Source organism: Heptranchias perlo, chromosome 9 (assembly GCF_035084215.1).
Source record: "Heptranchias perlo isolate sHepPer1 chromosome 9, sHepPer1.hap1, whole genome shotgun sequence".
NCBI classification, from domain to species: Eukaryota; Metazoa; Chordata; class Chondrichthyes; order Hexanchiformes; family Hexanchidae; genus Heptranchias; species Heptranchias perlo.
This window is the reverse complement of record NC_090333.1, coordinates 70263963-70276097: the sequence shown is the minus strand read 5'-3', so window position 1 is coordinate 70276097 and position 12135 is coordinate 70263963. Positions and strand designations below refer to the sequence as shown.

The 12135-nt window shown below is 41.4% G+C and overlaps 1 protein-coding gene across 1 annotated transcript in view; it reads right to left on the bottom strand.

Annotated features, from left to right (window-relative positions):
* Positions 1–12135, bottom strand: part of LOC137325529 (uncharacterized protein C1orf21-like) — a 190297-nt gene that overhangs the window by 72896 nt on the left and 105266 nt on the right. The window contains exon 3 of the mRNA XM_067990733.1: positions 11118–11254. Coding sequence (XP_067846834.1) covers positions 11118–11254 — 137 coding nt within the window. The remainder of the gene's footprint in view (positions 1–11117; positions 11255–12135) is intronic.

Sequence of the window (12135 nt, the reverse complement as noted above, 5' to 3'; positions counted from 1 at the left end):
GGTGTAGAAAGGGGCCCAGATAGAGTAGACAGAAAGTGCCTGTTTTCTCTAGCGGAGAGTTCAAGAACTAGAGGACATAGATTTAAGCTGATTGGCGGAAGGATTAGAAGGGACATGAGGAAAAACTTTTTTCACCCAGAGGGTGGTGGGTGTATGGAATTCGCTGCCCGAATTGGTGGTCGAGGCAGGGACCCTCAACTCTTTTAAAAAGTACCTGGACCTGCACCTAAAGTGCTGTAAGCTGCAGGGCTACGGAGCAGGTGCTGGAAGGTGGGATTAGAATGGGCACCTGGTTTTCATTCGAGCCGGCACGGACACGATGGGCCGAATGGCCCCCTTCTGTGCTGTATCTTTTCTATGGTTCTATGTGTTCTAATGTTCTTTCCAAAGACAACTGAGGCTTCAAAGGACAAAATCTATAACTGTACTGTTGGGTGTTTTTTTTTGCAGATCAAATGGATACGGCATATAAAAATTTTCATGCTTTACCAAAATCCTAGTGACAACTTTAGGGAGAGAGACAGCAAAGCAGGGTGAGGGGGGAAGTTGTGATAAGAATGACAGAATATGGGGGCAAAGATTATAGCTCACACTTCCTGTTATTTCTGGAACATGTCACAAATACCTACATACAGAAAGCAGTTATCCACATGAGTTCCACTTGAAGGATTTTTCCCCAATTTCTGATTATAAATTGTTAAGAGATAAAAGGAGGGAAAAGTGAACTATCTACTGGTGTTTCCATCCTTCCTTCAATTTCTTTGACACACATACAAGAAATGGCAAGAAGACTCGTCAAATTTGAATTGTTGAATGGTTCTGGTTTATAAATGTCATGGGACAACTGACAGAAAATGTGTTCATACAAAGGATAAAGCACATGATGGAACAAGTGTCAACTTATGCCTTCAGCCAGTAATTACAGAAATAAACGTGTGGTTATGTGCTCCAGTGTCACTAAATCAAATGTGTGTTCTGCCTACACAGCAGAACAAAAAGCTCATCCTCATTTTAATAAAGGGAGGCAAAGTTTTTTTTTTCTTCTGGTGTCATCCTGACCCACTTCAACAACAAAGATAACAGAATTGAGAGAGGAATTCCATTCCTTCTAAAGGCCATTTCACATTTTTAATTGTTGAAAGAATGCATTATACAATCTCTTAAGCAGCCAGTCTTCATATGTGAGCACAGAGACACATTTGGCATCTCTGAGCTTGTAAAGTACAAAACACTTCGGGACTCCCACCTTCCTCAATACGTACAGTATCTCCGATTACTGTAGTACTTTGCTTGCTCAAATATAAAAGCAGAGAAGGGAGAATTTTCTCAGAGTATGCCCCATCTCCTGCCATAACTTCAGCTGAAGATTAGAGGGTCGCCAGGATAAACAGCACACACTCAGCCGCTTTTAGCTATTCACACCGATTTTTCATGGTTTGGTGTTCAATGTTCTGCTAAAGTTATGACAGTAAATTGGGAGAACTGCCATGGAAATGTCAGGCGATACTATTTGCTTATATATTAAAATAGTAACACCTAACAAATGTTTAAATGAAACATCTAAATAAAAAAAAAGTCACTAGAGCTAAACTTCATGCTCTAACGTCAAGAGAAGTTGTTGACTTGGCTCTCGGCTGCCCCATGATACTGAGAGACACTAGTAAGCCTACACATGTTCCCCCTCTTCTAGATAGTAGGATCTGTGACATTTCAACAACAAATGCTTTGAAGAAAGGAAAGGTTTATGATGTCATGGGGAAGTTGCTATGACCTCAGGACAATTGGTACCTCAGAAAGAAAGGGGTAAATTTTAACCCCCAAAAGATGGGTGGATTGGGGGCGGGTGGGAAGGTAAAAATTGTAAGAATGTAAAACCCACCTCCAACCCGCCCACTTCTGGTTTTAACAGAGGCGGGCGACCTATTCGTTCTCAGGAGGCGGGTTGGTCATTGAAATCGTTTAAGGAGGCTGCAGGCCTCCATTTTAACAGCATTTTTTTTAACTCCTGGGGGCTGGGATTTCCAGGCCTTCTGCTTCACGGCACATCAGAGGAGAGTAGAAGGCCCAGATCAACAGGTAAGTGCCTTTATTGTACTGCTTGTGGGCCTAGAGGAGCAGGAGTGTTTCCTCCAAGTCCAACAAGCCTACCTACCGAGATCCCGCACACGTGATCAGTCGACCCCCACCCCCCATGTCTCTGCCCCCCCCCGATGATCTCCGACCCCCCCCACTGATGACCGTTGACCCCAATGTCCAAGGACCGCGCCACCCCCCACCCGCCACAGATGAACGGCCCCAAGCCCCAGATGTCAGACTTACCTATTGGCATCCACTCCCTGGCTGCTTTCCCGTCCAACTGACAGCCAGCCTGTCAATCTGGCCAGCTGTCACACAGGAAACCTACAGAAATAATTTGAAAGACGTCCTTACATCAAAATTGTAAGGACTTCCAGGAAACCCATACTTCTGGGTTTCCCGACCGGAAATCCTTCCACCCTGCCCTCTTCACGGCCCCAAGTAAATCATAGAAAGGTTACAGCATGGAAGGAGGCCATTCGGCCCATCGAATCCGGGCCGGCTCTATGCAAGAGCAATCCAGCTAGTCCCACTTCCCCTAATGTAGTAAATATCGGGGCCAAAGTGTCTGCACTGCATTGAGTGGATAGAAATAAAGATATTCCATGAAAAAGAACATCAGTTGTAGAATGGTAAACACAGCACACATCTTAAAATTGTTCTATCTGCAGTGTTTTGGGTTTAGTTACAAACTGAACCAAATTCAGACCATTCGAGCTCTCAGCAGCATCAGTCCTGTTTGTAGGATTGATGAAGGTGGTGTGGTTGATGTGTATGTGGACTTTCATTGGCATTTGATAAAATACCACATAATAGACTTGTTAGCAAAATTAAAGGGACAGTGGCAGCGTGGATACAAAATTGGCTAGGGGACAGAAAACAGAGAGTAGTGGTGAACGGTTGTTTTTCAGGCTGGAGGGAAATATACAATGGTGTTCCCCAGGGATCAGTATTAGGACCATTGCTCTTTTTGATATATATTAATGACCTGGACTTGGGTATAGAGGGTGCAATTTCTAAGTTTGCAGATGACACGAAACTCGGAAATGTAGTTAACAATGTGGAGGATAGTAACAGACTTCAGGAGGACATGGACAGACTGGTGAAATGGGCAGACATAAAGGCAGATGAAATTTAAAGCAGAGAAGTGTGAAATGACACATTTTGGTAGGAAGAATGAGAAGAGGCAATATAAACTAAATACTACAATTTTAAAGGGGGTGCAGGAACAGAGAGACCTGGGGGTATACATACACAAATCTTTGAAGGTGGTAGGACAAGTTGAAAAGGCTGCTAAAAAAAATGCTATTAATCCTTTATTAATAGATTGTAAACAATTTTACAACACCAAGTTATAGTCCAGCAATTTTATTTTAAATTCACAAGCTTTCGGAGGCTTCCTCCTTCCTCAGGTGAACGTTTGTTGGAAATGAAATCCTCGAAATGAAATCATTTCCAACAAACGTTCACCTGAGGAAGGAGGAAGCCTCCGAAAGCTTGTGAATTTAAAATAAAATTGCTGGACTATAACTTGGTGTTGTAAAATTGTTTACAATTGTCAACCCCAGTCCATCACCGGCATCTCCACATCTTTATTAATAGAGGCATAGAGTTCAAAAGCAAGAAAAGTATGCTAAACCTTTATAAAACACTGGTTAGGCCTCAGCTGGAGTATTGTGTTCAATTATAGGCACCACACTTTAGGAACAATGTCAAGGCCTTGGAGAGGGTGCAGAAGAGATTTACTAGAATGGTGCCAGGGATGAGGGACTTCAGTTATGTGGATAGATTGGAGAAGCAGTGGTTGTTCTTAGAACAGAGGAGATTTAAAGAGGTGTTCAAAATCATGAATGGTTTTGATAGAGTAAATAAGGAGAAACTGTTTCCAGTGGCAGATGGGTCAGTAACCAGAGGACACAGATTTAAGGTGATCGGCAAAAGAGCCAGAGGCGACATGAGGAAACATTTTTTTAACGCAGTGAGTTGTAATGATCTAGAATGCACTGCCTGAAAGGGTGGTGGAAGCAGATTCAACAGTAGCTTTCAAAAGGGAATTGGATAAATACTTCAAGGGAAAAAATTTACAGGGCTATGGGGAAAGAGCAGGGGAATGGGACTAATTGGATAGCTCTTTCAAAAGGGCCAGCACAGGTACAATGGGCTGAGTGGCCTCCTCCTGTACTGTACCTACTATGATAAGCTAGAAATGACAACACACACAGGCAAGCAAATTATCCATTGACAGCTCCATTACTGAGCAGCCACTTTGCAAAATAAACCTAAAAAGGCACTCTGGTTTTTCAAAGGGGGAGAGCCGGGGGTGGGGGGGGTGGGTGGGGGGGCGATGGGGGGAGCCTCTGTGTTGACTGATGGTCACCTGTAGGCATCTTGCAGTCTCTTAATGGACATGCCTTCCTGTTTTGTGGTAGCCTTGATGGACCAAAGTAGCAGGTTAGGATCTGACCCCTGGTGGTCTCAGGCAGGAGGAATGCATCCTAATTATCCAGGAGTAGGATTGTCCATCAGTCTGAATTATTGGGATCAGTATGTGGCCGTGCAAGTATCAACAAAGTAGAATCCTGAATCCCTAGTCTGTGGTTTAACCTGAGATTAAAGATGAAACACAATGGCATCATAAAGTATGATATTTCAACATCACATACCTGGTTTCTGGAATGTCTTGCTATCTCTCTACTTTCTTTCAAAGTCTCTTCAACTTGTCCCTGTGACAACAATTTTAGTCCCCACTCCCTCTTAATCTTTCCTATTTCCTGCCTAGCTACCTCTTTTCCCTTCTCTAAAGCACTCATGATATTGTTACAGGTGAAGGATGCCATAAATGCAAGATTGATTTTATTGAGAATTTTAAAATATTCACGTCTGAAAAATCAATCATTTATTTTTCACTTTTAACTGAGAACGGTTATCACGGTTACAACTGAATAAAAGATCTTTCTTTTGGTACCAAGATGCTTTGAGGAAAAAGCTGTACTTAAACCAATGCACTTTAATGAATGATCTGCTTCTAATGTGACACTCTAGTTCAAATATGTTCCCGCTACCAGTGACAGAGCTGTAATCACCAGTACTTCAACATCGTGCTGCATAGCTCAAAGTGCTCTTCATAGACACAACCCAAATTTGGAAGGATATAATCTTTAACTATAGTGGGGAGATATTTTTTTCACATTCATGTGGATACAGTACAAAAAATTAACACTTTACTGAAATCCTAATGAAAACACAAGCAGTTAACTGAGCGTCCAAAACTGCCCTTTTAAGCAACGTGATAAACATATAGGGGTTGAAATTTCTCTGTGTGCTACTTTTAGAGTACTGGTTAATGTGTCAAAATCCTGTGTATGCTATTTTACTGATGTTGTCAAGCTAGCTTTATGACTTTACTAAAATAGCCCACACAGGAACTTGATGCAAATGTGTTATGATGAGTGAGCTAAAATTAGCTCCAAGTGGAGTTTCAACCCCATAGTGTGGATTTATTAAATGGAAACGTCAACTCTTTGCAGGTTTCAAGTAAGAACACATATCCCACCACACTTTTGTAAATGCTATTACAAATACAGAACGCTCCTTTAAAAAAATGCAACGAATCACGGCAGTTCTAATTCACAGCAATCTCCAAACAAGCTGATGTAACCGTGTTATGGTGCAAAAATTCTACTGCAGCACTCAAGTGTAAAATCAACATCATTGTATTTGCCAGAGGCACACACACAAGTTCAACAATACAATGTAGGTACAACACCTATGTAGGGAGAATAATGCTGGGCAGCCTGCTTGGTTCAGGAAGATGTGGGCTCATAATTTACGAGAATTTAAAACATAAATGAAGATGAAAGCCAACTAAAAGAAAATTAAATTCACAATAACTCTGAATCATGGAAAAAGAGATAGATCAAATCTGAAAAGCTCTTCTAAAAAGTTTTCTGCACCAAGATTCACTCTTTGAACATTGTGCTTTGTTCTTGTACAATCCAAAAGCTCAATCACCCAGTGCTTTCACGAAGAAATGTACAGCTCATCAATCATATCTATCATCAAGCAAATTCTACCTTTTAGATTCTTCCAACTGAACCTTCCACAACACTGAATTCACAGAGCTTGTGTGAATGAAGTCTTTCCTCCAGCACTACAACCCTCCGAGTTCTCTGCATTCCTTCAATTCTGGCCTCTTGTGCATCCCCGATTTTTCATTGTTCTACCATTGGTGGCCATGCCTTCAGCTGCCTAGATCCTAAGCTCTCAAATTCCCTTACCAACCTCTCTGCATCTCCACCTCTCTCTCCTTTAAGTCACTCCTTAAAATCTACCTCTTTGACCAAGCTTTTGGTCACCTGTCCTAATATTTCTTTATGTGGCGCGGTCTCAAATTTTATCTGGTAACACTCCTGTGATGCGCCTTGGCACGTTTTTGCTACGTTAAAGGCGCTATATAAATGCAAGTTGTTGTTGGAGAAATCCCTTGCGGACCGGGGAGGGGGTGTAAGGAAGGCTAATAGGGGCCCTTGCCTGAAATTGTCTTCGTGCCATTCACCTTCTGCATTAAAAAAATCCATCCAATGCATTTGAAGATTTATTATTCACGTGGATTCTTTTAACTGATCAGTCCAAGATCAATCCACAGCTGCATTAAAATCACCAACTCACAAAACAGAGCCTAGTCAAACTGAGATAAGAAGTCCACGCTGCAAGAAACAGTCCAATTCGTTTGTCAATGGCATCCTAAACTACTAGCAGTTTCCTTCTTTTTTTAATAATATATTTATTCTGTACTTTTGCAAACTCTTTTTTAAAAAACAGCCCATTGTTGCTGTGCCAATTTCTCCTTTCACCTCAGTTAGCACGTTCCTCATCTTTCCAAAATTTGCCCTAATCCAATCTGCTGTTCTAATTTTTGCACTGACCTCTTCCTTTTCTAGTTGGATCTAAAACTTTATCATATTGTGGTCACTACTGCCAAGGTGCTCACCCACATTTAGGTGATCTACTTGATTTATTTTAACTGCCCTTGTAGACCTAACATACCCACATGAGGAAGGAGAACTGTACACATTTTAGGAATTCTATTCCCTTTTCTCCATTTACTCTCTCTCTGTACCAATCAATAAATGGATAATTAAAATCTCCCAGATCAATAATTTTGTTATTCCAACTGATCTCTATAATCTCACTGCAAATTTCCTCTTCCATTTCTTTCTCACAATTTTGCACTCTATAATACTTCCCTACTAATGTAAGAACCATTTTTATCTTTGAGCTCCAACTGTATTGACTGTCTGTACCCCTTTCTTCTCTACAGCAACCCTCTCTACAACATGTATTCCCGCTTTTACCAACATTGTCACACCACCGCCTCTCATCTTTTCGATCTCTGCTAAATATGTTATAGGATTCTTCTCCATTCTTGTCCAGTTTGCAGCCAATTTGACCCAGAAAAGATGAAAACTATTTTTTTTTTAAATGACCACAATCAAACAAATTTAAGCAACTGTCTGTTATGCCTCATAAGAGTTGCCAAGCAACTATATAGTCAACCCAATCCCGTAAAATGTATTTGAATAGAATGGTTCATATGTGTGGCTCAGACAAACGACTGATTTGGCAACAAGTGTATCCAAATAAGCTGCGAGTGAAGCTGGTTTTTGATTCCTTATGTCCTGTGATAGAAAGAAAGAAGCAAATACCATGGTATATCTTGGACAAAAATGCTTCATTTTTAACACTTGCTTTCCTTAGGGGTCTTATAGAGTGTTGTCTGTTTAAGGCTCACCATCTTAATTTTAAGTGAGCTTCTTAACAAAACAGCATCCTCTCTGCTTCTAGACTTGCAAATAGATGTTTGCTGAACCTGTTTTTCTATCATTTGTTCGCCTTTGTTCCTGAAAAATAGTTCCGTGTAAAAGGCTCATGTCATATTTAATTTTGTTGGAGTTTGAATTCTCCTCATATTCATGGAAATCCAACATTTTATTAATCATCATGTCTAAAATAAGATTTATGTGCACTAAAAACACTTTAAACTATGCTAAACAATGACTTGCATTTACATAGTGCGTTTATCACACTCACACAGCACTTTATAGAGGCAGAAGGAAAAAATGGACGTTGACCAAAGGAGATATTAGGAGGGATGACTAAAAGCTGCGTCAAAGAATTTTAAGGTGCGTCTAAAAGGAAGACAGTGAGAAGGAGAGGCTGAGGGAATTAGAGAGCATGGGGTGTAGGCGGATAAAGGTACGACTACTAGCGGTGCAACAGACAAGAGGTAGGAGTCAGAAGAACAAAGAGTTCGGTGGTGGGGGGGGGGGGTGCGGGGAAAGACTGTACTGCTGGAGGAGCTTACAGAGATAGTAAGGTACAAGGACTTTAAACACTAGGATGAGAATTTTGAGGCATTGGGGGACCGAGAGACAACGTAGGTCAGTGGGGACAATGGTGATGGGTGAGCGGTGCTCGGTGCGGAGTTCTGGAGGTGCTAAAGTTTATGGAGGTTGGAGGATGGAAGTCCGTCCAGGAGAGCATTGGAACAGTCAAGTCGGGAGGCGACAAATGGCATGGATGAGGGTTTTATCAGAAGGGCTGAGGGTGGAAACAGGCAATGTTACAGAGGTGGAAGTAGGCAGTCTTTGTGATGGGCAAGAAATGGGATTGAAAGCTCAGCCTGGGGGTCGAATATAACACCAAGGTTGCAAACAATCTGGTTCAGCCTGAGATAGTGGATGTGGAGAGGAATGTGGCGAGGATACAGAGATTGTGGTGGGGGCTGAAGGAGTTGGCTGCAATCATTCCAATGTTTAGCTGGAGAAAATTGCTGCTCATCCAACACTCGAAACAAGATGAACAATCTGGCTGTAGAGAGGCAGTGGAGAGATCGAAAGGTGTGGTGGAATGGTACAGCTGGGTATCATCAGCATACATGTGGAAGCTGAATCCACGTGTGCAGATGATGTTGCCAAGGGTCACCATGTAGATGAGGAATAGGGCGGGGCCAAGGATAGATCCTTGGGTACTCTTACAGTAACGGTGTGGAGGTGGGAAGATGTGGAGATGCTCTGGCTATGATCAGATAAGAGTCCAACCCAGCAAAGGCAGTCTCACTGAGCTGGAGAATGGAAGAGTGGCATTGGAGGAGAATGGTGCGGACAACCACGTCAAAGGCTGCAGCAAGACGGAGGATGATGAGAAAGGATGACGCACCAAACTTACAAAAAAGAATGTCATTTGTGACTTTGATTTGGGCCCCAAGCACTGGAATTCCCTCCCTAAACTTCTCCGACCCTCAACCTCTCTCCTCTTTTAAGACACCTTAAAACCTACCTCTTTGACCAATCTTTCCTGTCCCAATATCTCCTTATGTGGCTCAGTCTGATAATGCTCCTGTGAAGCGCCATGGGACATTTTACCATGTTAAAGGTGCTATATTAATGCAAGTTGTTGTCGTTTAGTCAAGGGGTGCACATCTGATTGGAAGAATTCAAACAGGAAGTTGCGACAGAGATAGGCAGGGATCTGGGAGGTAACAACACATTCAAGGACTTGGCAGTAGTTTGCAAGGAATGAGCAGTCAAGGGTGGCATTTTTTGCGGAGAGGAGTGATAATGGCAGTTTTGAAAGGGAAGGCGACAGTTCCTGAAGAGCGGGAACCATTGATTTACAGGTCTTCATTTTCAACATGTTTATTAAGGTCCTAAAAAATATTTTAAAAAGACCTTTCTCTGTCTCTTTCCTATCAGATGTGCCAACTTTGAGACTTAGCTTGGAGGCTCGGTTGCTTTATATATAGAATTAGTAATCATAAAATTCATAACCTCGTCCCGGGCCCTGCTTCCCTTTCTCGAGGGATTTCTCTTAAAATAATGTTTTTTTAAAAAATGGGTTTCCCTGATGGCTCAGCTGGTTAAAGTAATGAGTAGCCGAGCCACACAAACTAACAAGGTCCCAGGTTCGATCCCAGCCTGTGCTAAATTTGCTGATCTCAGACAGGGTGGCAGTAAGGGCACTACAACTAGCTTCAGAGCCCTGAGTCAAGAAGGGTTTAAACAGCCAGAGTTCCCACTCCTGAATGCCATCCAGAACTCCTGTTCTGTGTGTGTGTGTGTGTGCACGCGCACACACGCAAATACTAAGCAAGACAGGATCCCTCATGGTTGAATCGATGACTGACACTCACTGCCTGGGTTCACAGATGCAAGATAGCCATTTTGGTAAACTAACAGGTGTCCATGACACAGTACAAGGGGGAACCAACACCTACAGGAACAAAGTAGGACAGAAAATTGGCTGAAAAAAGAAGTATATTAGAAAATCTCTTGCAACCAAATTTGGTGATAGTAATTCTGTCTTTGTTTCAAATCTGAACAGAGTGACTTTATTTCCAATATTATAATACAGATTGCCATCATCATTCAATTTTGTGAAAGTTTGGAAAACACAAGGTAAATTACATTAAAACTACATGTATATCCAAATAACAAGTATGAAAGGTCATCGACCTGAAACGTTAACTCTGTTTTTCTCTCCACAGATGCTCCCTGGCCTGCTGAGTGTTTCTAGCATTTTCTGTTTCTTTAACAAGTGTGAAACATTGTGTCACTATTATTTACACATATAATAGGTTGACTGTATTAAAATTAAAATGATCACAAGTGATTTTATATAAGAATTCATTAATTCCCAAATAGAATTTATATTCTATTCAATATAGCAGGATGTTAGATCTTGTTGGGAGGTCATCTGTTGTGAATTCTAAAATGGATTACTTACGGTGATACAAGATCCTCCTTCGGATTTTGCTCTGAAAAAACAATTTTATCCAAACCGAGTTTATTTCAACTGGTTAACTGGTTTGAGTCATCAGAAGCCATCCAAAGTCAAAGACCTGATATCTCACCAGCAACTACAATGAAATAATTAGTCTTTCAGAGAATTGGTCCAGTCTTTTCTTAACTGGTTTACACTACTTTTGGTTTAGAATTACTGTAACACTGGCCATGGTTTCAAAAAAGCAGCATTATTCTTACCAGGTTCTCCTGGTTCCTGGCAGCAACCTTCTGTTCATCTTCATGACCAGCATGTCCTTTCTCAGACCAATCAGATTCTTCCCGATTAACATTCTTCATGTATTTCACCTCTTCAACTGTTCTAATCCTGAACTCCTCTGTAAAATGGCAACAGCAGAATTAGTAAGAAAACCAACAATGGATTAAAACAAAGGCAACCTGGGACCAGAATAGTAATAGTCTCAAAACAATAGTCTATTAAAATAGCAACATTTATTTTTGATGAAATGGCACTTAAAAATATAAACCTTATTAATACTGGATTGATTCATACCAGTTTGTCACAGTCAACAGCTCATTTTGAGCAGATCAATAAGGCATAAGTTACTGATTGTCACATTTAAGGATTTCTACACCGCCATAGAATAATCTTAGTGTAATGTATGTTAAAACTGCTACCAATGAGCTAAACCTAGCTCTTGCGGGGTTAAATTCACAGGGTGGAGATACAGATTAAGACACAAACAGGATGTCTGAACCTCCATGCTGCAGACAATGAAAGATAGTTTAACATTCAAATGATTGTTCACACTCATTGTTGCTGCAACAATTCCATTCGTTTGAAGTCAGCACGGGTGATTGCCAAGTTAGGCTGCTGGATTCCGCTCTTTGGTTGGGGTTAGATCAATTTGACTAAAAGGTGACACTGGACAGAGGCATTTTGGAAAACAGGAAAGCTGTGAGACAGTCAGGTTGGTTAAAGGGAAAGCTATGAGAGCTTTTGCAGACAGGTTAAAAATGCTGGAGGAACGCACTGCCTGAAAGGGTGGTGGAATCAGATTCAATAGTAACTTTCAAAAGAGAATTGGATATGAACATGAAAAGGAGAAAATTGCAACACTATGGGGAAAGAGCAGGGGGAGTGGCACTAATTGGAAAACTCTTGCAAAGAGCCGGCACAGACACCGATGGGCAGAATGGCCTCCTTCTGTCCTGTATGATTCTATGATAGTTTTGTTCAAGTAAACTAAGACGATCC